This window comes from Nerophis lumbriciformis, linkage group LG05 (assembly GCF_033978685.3).
Source record: "Nerophis lumbriciformis linkage group LG05, RoL_Nlum_v2.1, whole genome shotgun sequence".
NCBI lineage: Eukaryota > Metazoa > Chordata > Actinopteri > Syngnathiformes > Syngnathidae > Nerophis > Nerophis lumbriciformis.
Genome location: NC_084552.2, coordinates 37,095,333 through 37,103,011, shown reverse-complemented (window position 1 = coordinate 37,103,011; position 7,679 = coordinate 37,095,333). Strand labels below are relative to the sequence as shown.

The following is a 7,679-nucleotide window of genomic DNA, read 5'->3' as shown; positions in this document are numbered from 1 at the left end:
ACAAGAATAAGGTGGTAATATTATGAGAAGCTGTATTAAATTTGCGGTTTAAAAAAAAAAGTTTCATTTTGTTCCCTTGGCCTTTAACCTGTAGCTAACCATGACAATGGCGTGTATTCCGTTACACCCCTAGCAGACATTAAAGGTGTTCTTCTGCCGTGTGTGGCTCATTAAAGCAAAGTCGCCACGAAGGAGGAGCTGGCACGCTACCAAGTGGACCAGGACTACACTGAGACTATGAGAGCTAGATGGTCCAGGTTCTACCACAATAAGTTAGTTCAAACACAAGACACAAGCAAAGCAAGAAATTACACAATCTACTGCTGGACCACAAACATTTTAAATAACACACTTAAATGCTACGCTTACTTTTTTCCATCCATATTGGGACAGCATCAAAACATTTGATTCTGTCCTGGATTGCATTCTGGTTCTTTTCACCCTGACACACACACACACACACATAAAACACCATCGCGAGTGTGTCAACGTGCCATCAAGTTTGTTTTTTTTGTTTGTTTTTTTCATCATCTGACAGTCACATGATGCCCCGGTCAGCGCTCGGCCGCCATCATCGTGTAGTGTACTTGCCGTAACTCGGAAGTCATTTTAGGAAACTGTTTTCTTGCCGCCCAGATCCGTCTCCTTCCTGTCCATCCTAAGGTACGGCTCAAAGGCCGAAGACCCGCAGCTGTAGGCGGAGGTCAGTTCGTGATGTGCTCCGCCCAGCAGAGGCATGGAGAAGCAGAGGGAATGCGGTGGTGGGACGGCTAGTCGTGGGGAAACCGGGGTGCCGCCCAGCGGGGGCAGCGACAACCCATAGGCGGCCCCCGGGAGGGAGCTGGAGGGACTGCTTCCGCTGAGACCGGGGGAAGCTGAGGAGCCACCGATGGGACTGCTCAGCAGAACGCCATTGGCCGGGTGTGGCTGGGGCCCTAGGAGCGGGTTAGGGGGCGGAGCCGGGCCCGACAGGAGGCGGCCCTGCTCCAGCAAACGCAGGATGTTGCAGGTGGCCAAAGACTCGGATGAAGAGGAGCAGCGTTTGTCCGAATCCTTGGTGGTGTCCTTCTTCTGCTTGGTCCGACGGTTTTGGAACCACACCTTGACCTGCAGCGGCAAGCAGACAAACAAATGGGTCACATGACATGCAGGAAAGATGTGTGCACCTGAACACTGCCCGACTCCACCACTCCTAATCAGAAACATGGCAGGAACCCTAAAGTGATGCAGGAAGTACAGGAGCTGTCACGCCAGCCAAAGAAAGCTTAGTGAACTGCGTCTGTCCTTGTCGGCCATGTTTAATGCATGCGTCGCAGCGCGGAGCCAACATATAGCGTGTTGTGTGTGGATTGGAGAGTGCGGCACATCAAACACCCATGAAAAATGGATGTTTAAGAACATTCTCTGAGGCATGCCTGAGCATCACGTCACATGACAAAGCCAGGTACTGCTGCGTGCAGGTGACCAGGTCAGTCCAGCGTTAAAGTATCAGTGCCAAGCGGGGGCGGATTCAACCAGCGGCCTCCACGAGCAAACTCATGGAGACAGCTGGCAGCCATGACACGTATAATGGGATCGGGGCGGCATGATGGCCTTCTGTCATACTTACCGCTCATTATCAACACGCCCACGTTCCTTAAAAGGCTTTTACTATGTGTCCAGGTCCCTCCCTTTGTCACCGTGCGGGGGGGGGGCTTTGGCATGTGCGGCGCTACTATCCATGGCAGAGGATTTGATTGGATGGGAAAACGATGAGAGGAGAAGAAAGCAAAGCTGCCTTTGGTACATCTACACTACTGGATGTAAATCCTTTTAATGGGATCTAGGGTTCAGCGCTCGGGCACAGATTACCAGAGAGATCTGGATCTGGCGTGACCTGTATTTTCACCCAGCCTCGGTCTCTGCATGCACCCCGCCCTGCCGCCGCACGCGCAAAGAGCAAACCTGAGCAACAAGTGCGACAGGAAGTTCAGTTCTGGAGTTGCCGGGCAAAAACTGTGAAGCACACATGACCTGCTGACCTTCTCTTGTATGTGGTGGGGTTGTTAAATAAATAGATACATGTAATGATGAGGGGGGTTGAATTGAAAGGGCAGCTGTGCATGGTCGTTGGGGTCAGGAGGAGAGGACTCAGTCAAACAAGAAGGAGAGAATCCCAATCAGCTGCAAAACTTGGAGGTTAAGAGAGTTCAAAGGCAGATCTTTGATCATCTGCATTCACCAAAATCAATTTTTCAAGAACAAAAATCAACATCCAGGCTGTCAAGAAGCACGAGGCCAACCAAGCGCTCGCTTTCACACTTTCAGTGACCCCCCCCTGATCCTGGTCATGTGACGCCTTGCAGCTACACAATGGACACACTTTAACGATCCACAACACACAATGTAACATGACGGAACGGTCTGATACAAAAACTGGACTAAACTGGACGAGTCTAATAAATACACAAAGCAGTGGCAATTATTGACTTGTAATATTTGTTGAATATAATCACAAAACTGTTCTGGTGAGGGTCCAATACAGACAAAGTGAGGATTTGGGTGGGGGCACCATGATACACTTTTGTTACTTAAAGATGCTAAAATCAATCCAATTTACAGTAAAGTGCTTTTACAAAGTGTTGATATGTTGCAATATTATTGCAAAATGAACAAAAAAAAAGTTTTCTCTTCTAACCCCTATTTTGTATTGATTGTACAAATCAGACACAAAAATTGTCAGGGGAAAATTAAATTTGAGCCATTGTGGAATAGGACTGTGACATAACATGTGGAAAACGTGGATATCTGTAAATACTATACTCCAGGTGCACTGTAGGTCATAATACGCAATCTGAACAAAACAACCATATCTTATGCTTTGTGTTATAGCTGACAAAGGAAATCAGTGAAATATCTCATAACATACCTCATTAATAATGTATTTATTTTAACAATATATGAAGGGGTTCGAGTGCTGCTGCTAGGTCTACCAAAAAGTGTAAAGGGCATCAAAAATCATCAAAAAAGCGAGGTGCTCTTTGGAACCAGGAAAAAAACTCAACAAAACTGAAAAAAACCAAGGCTTTTTCTTATTCAGGTAAAATACCTTTAATATTTACGGAAGGTCTCGATGAACCTTTAACCAGCTCAAATGGCGTTCTGCCTTCACCCGAGGGACAAACAATCAGTGCATCGCCGATTTTAAGTACAGTACTGTACATTGAGATTTGAGTTCCCATTTAAATGATGTGGGTTTTAGAGTGCATGGAATCTTTTGAGAGCATATTAATTGTTTATAAGTATGTGTGAAAGTTGTGTGGAGGGCTTATAAAGAGTTGATATGCATATAAATGGTCATGAAAATTATCGAATAAACAGCATCCATTCCCTGCACCGTAACCCTGCAGTAATCAAGAGGAAGCTGTGCAGCAAGTGAGCTTAAAAACAACAGTTCCACCAATCATAATTTTAATCATACACAAAGGAATTTAAAAAAATAATTAGCTGTGGGCAGAAAATGGCCACCAAGTCGCACTTTTTACACCCCTAGATTAGATGGTAAACATTCTGATCCAACTGCCTAAAAGGGACCGTCTTTTTGGTAGCATGCAAAAAAGTCAGTTTTTAAGACCCAAGACAGCACAAAATCTGCACTATTAAAGATGTTTTATGATATATTTTTAGTTACAGAATCATGGTGACTGTGTTGTATTCTTTTACATATAACGGCTGCTTATGACACAATGGACCACCACGCTTTCATTTTTCCTTTAGCTTTGGCTGGGCATGAACATTTCATATCACGATTATTGTGACCAAAATGATCACGGTTATCATTATTATAACGATTTTGCTGAATGTTCTCAAAAAGTACTTATACACACTCTGAATTCGTATAACCAAATTTTGTTTGAAAAAATACAAATAAATAAACGGACACACAATCTCCTTTCTTAGCCAAAGAAACATTAAATATTGTTCTTGCTTCTTATGTGTCGTATTATTTTCTTTAAATGTTTAAATATGTTTATCATCTTTCATTTTAGTTTGTAAAGGTTTTAGTGAAAAAACGGGTGTTTCTGGTTTATGTGATGTCACGTGAGTTGAAGTCATATATTCCTCTGTATAGATTGACCACACTGTTTTAAGAAAGCACAGCTTGCGGGTTAAATGTGCACAATTGAATAGCTTAGTTGCTCAGACAACAATGTGTTGATACAAGTTTAGCTGGTGCATGTCATTTGTAATGGGGAAAGGCGTATTGTCTCTTGTATTCATGTTAGCATTTAAGTTAGCTTGCGAGCTTCTCCAGTAAATTAGCAGCGTCACCTGTCTGTGAGTTTATCAAAGTGTGGTTATCAATCACGGTTTTGCGATAATTTTAATAAAAAATGCTGATACTAACCCTTAATACTGTTTGTCGTTTCATCCCCATCAGGGACACAATACCAGATCTGGACCCGCTCTACTTAGAACAGAGGTGTCAAAGTCGTTTTTACTGAGGGCCACATCACAGTTATGCCGTTTTTAACAGTGAACACTATTATTACACAATTTTGTATGCATTTTATTAGTAGATTTTTTTTAAACTAAAATGTAAAAAAATATATGGTAAGTTGCAAAAATGTTACCTTAAAATTTAGTGCATATTACTGTAAATGGAAAAACAGTACTGCTGTTTTTATGGTTAAAAGAAAAAGAAAAAGGCAGCTCAGTTGGCAGAATTTTACTGTAAAATGTCTAAATAAAACTTTTTTTTTTTTTTTTACTGTAAAAAATAAAAAATAAATTTTTAAATAATAAATGATAAATGGGTTGTACTTGTATAGCGCTTTTCTACCTTCAAGGTACTCAAAGCGCTTTGACACTACTTCCACATTTACCCATTCACACACACATTCACACACTGATGGAGGGAGCTGCCATGCAAGGCGCTAACCAGCACCCATCAGGAGCAAGGGTGAAGTGTCTTGCTCAGGACACAACGGACATGACAAGGTTGGTACTAGGTGGGGATTGAACCAGGGACCCTCTGGTCGCGCACGGCCACTCTTCCACCGCGCCACGCCGTTTTTATAGTAAAATGTTGGCACCTGAGCTGCCAGTTTGTTGTTGTTGTTTGTTTACCGCAAATCAACAACTGTAGGTTTTTCAGTGTATCTGTAAATGCCAAAATGGCACCACAGTTTATTACAGTAGAAAAAGTATGTTTTTTTTAATTTAGAGAAAAATGCTGTAAAAACCACAGTAAATTTCACAATTTTACCATGAAATGTATTGCTACTTTTACATTGCACAATTTGATGGATAACTTGCTTTGAAATCATTATTATTAGTATTTATTTATATTTAAAAAATGGTTTGAATGTTTGATAATATATTTTTGCATAATTAGACAATATTTAAGTTAACATAATTTGCGGTTACATGGAGTAAATTTTTTTCCCCTCCCAAAATAGAAAGAAAGGATACATTTAGTAAGAAAAGTTACAGTACTTTATTGATACAAATTATTTCCAGGATTTCGAGGGCCAAATAAAATGAAGTGGCGGGCCACATCTGGCCCCGGGTCTTGGGTTTGACCCCTGTGACTTAGAAGGAAGAACATTTTGCGAACCGCTGTGGCGATGCTGTGTCTTCCTCAAATGTGTGGGGGCTCACATGACTCACTTGTCGGTCTCCTGCTTCCCCCCCTCTACATGTTTCCTTTTTGGTTGATACTAAGGAAGCATGCATGGCCTTTTATTCCACTGCTATGCAGATAACTGCCAGATCTACCGAACTCTAAAAAAACAAGACGGATATTCTCATACACTCTTATTCAATAGTCTGGATAACATTAAAGTTTGGATGGCTAACACAATCCTCAATTTTAACACAGAGATAATGGTCTTTGGTGCAACACAAGGTTCGTACAAACCCTAAATATTGGCATCCTTGAGGAATATGTCAAACATACTGTCACCGATCTGAGAGACTTTTCACTTTCATTCCAATGGCCCTTATAGTTAAGCTATTTTATAATTACCAAGCTTGTTTTTGTGTGTTTGAACACTGGAAAATAATTATATAGAGCCCCGTTTAAAACTCCACAGCCAGATCGGGGTAAAGTTGGAAAATGTAGTTTATATATGAGGCAGCTCGCAAAAATTAAAGCTTTTATTATAAAGTATTTGCTTTCAAATTGCTACATCTGTATAAACCCACCCGCTCTCCAACCAATCAGCTCCTTCTGAGTGGGCCTAAAGGCAGGCTAGAAATTAGAGGTGATCGTGCTCTTATTGTGGAGAGCTCCTAAAGTCTATTCAACCTATTGACCTGTTTGCTTGTTTTTAATTTCTTTATAAGACGTGGCACTGTTGATGTGCCACTGTTGATGTATTTGTTTTATATTTACAATTGGGTGTCAAAATGAGTGTGTTAACGCATACAATTATTTAATCACAATAAATTATTGCATTAATCATGTATAAATGCAGATTAATCCCGCAGTCTATTTTGCCATGACATGCACCTACGGTCAGGACTCAAGTGGGGCTGCAATGATTAATTGATTAAATCGAATAATTCAATTAGGAAAAAGAGATTTGATTTGTATTCTGCTGCTTTGATTATTCATGTTAATTAATTAGTGTAAAGTTCCAGACACTCCAGGTTGTCTGTATTTAATATTTTTTTATTACATACATACACATACTATCTATCTATCTCTCTCTCATATATACAGTCGTGCTCATAAGTTTACATACCCTGGGAGAATTTTTGATTTCTTGGCCATTCTTCAGAGAATATGAATGATAACACAAAAAACTTTCTTCCACTCATGCTTAATGGTTGTGTGAAGCTATTTATTGGCAAACAACTGTGTTTACTCTTTTTAAATAAAAATGACAAAAGAAAATACCCAAATGACCCTGATCAAAAGTTTACATACCACAGTGACTTTGATCTGATAACAGGCACAAAAGTTGACACAAACAGGTTTGAATGGCTAATCAAGGTTCCAATCTTCACCTGTGACCTGTTTGTTTGTAATTAATGTGTGTGTATGAAAGGTCAGTGAGTTTCTGGGCTTCTGACAGACCATTGCATCTTTCATCCAGTGCTGCACAGATGTTTCTGGATTCTGAGTCATGGGGAAGGCAAAATAACTGTCAAAGGATCTGTGAGAAAAGGTAATTGACCTGCATAAAACAGGAAATGGGTATAAAAAGATATCCAAGGAATTGAGAATGCCAATCAGCAGTGTTCAAACGCTGATTAAGAAGTGGAAATGAGGGATTCAGGTAGACCAGCAAAGATTTCAGCCACAGCGGCCAGGAAAATTGTTCGAGATGCAAAGAAAAATCCACAAATAACTTCAGCTGAAATACAGGACTCTCTGAAAAATTGTGGTGTGGCTGTTTCAAGATGCACAATAAGGAGGCACTTGAAGAAAAATGGGCTGCATGGTCGAGTCGCCAGAGTCACCATTTCTGCGCAAATATCACAAAGTATTCCGCTTACATTACGCCAAACCGCACAGAGACAAGCCTCAAAACTTCTGGAACAAAGTAATTTGGAGTGATGAGACCAAAATTGAACTTTTTGGCCACTCGACCATGCAGCCCATTTTTCTTCAAGTGCCTCCTTAATATATATATATATATATATATATATATATATATATATATATATATATAAATAAATGTATATAT

The 7,679-nt window shown here is 40.6% G+C and overlaps 1 protein-coding gene across 1 annotated transcript in view; it reads right to left on the bottom strand.

The window, feature by feature from the left end:
- Positions 1-321: 321 nt before the first annotated feature.
- Positions 322-7,679, bottom strand: part of vax2 (ventral anterior homeobox 2) — a 16,172-nt gene continuing 8,814 nt past the window's right edge. Inside the window, exon 3 of the mRNA XM_061960572.2 lies at positions 322-1,107. Coding sequence (XP_061816556.1) covers positions 610-1,107 — 498 coding nt within the window. The 3' untranslated portion in view covers positions 322-609. The remainder of the gene's footprint in view (positions 1,108-7,679) is intronic.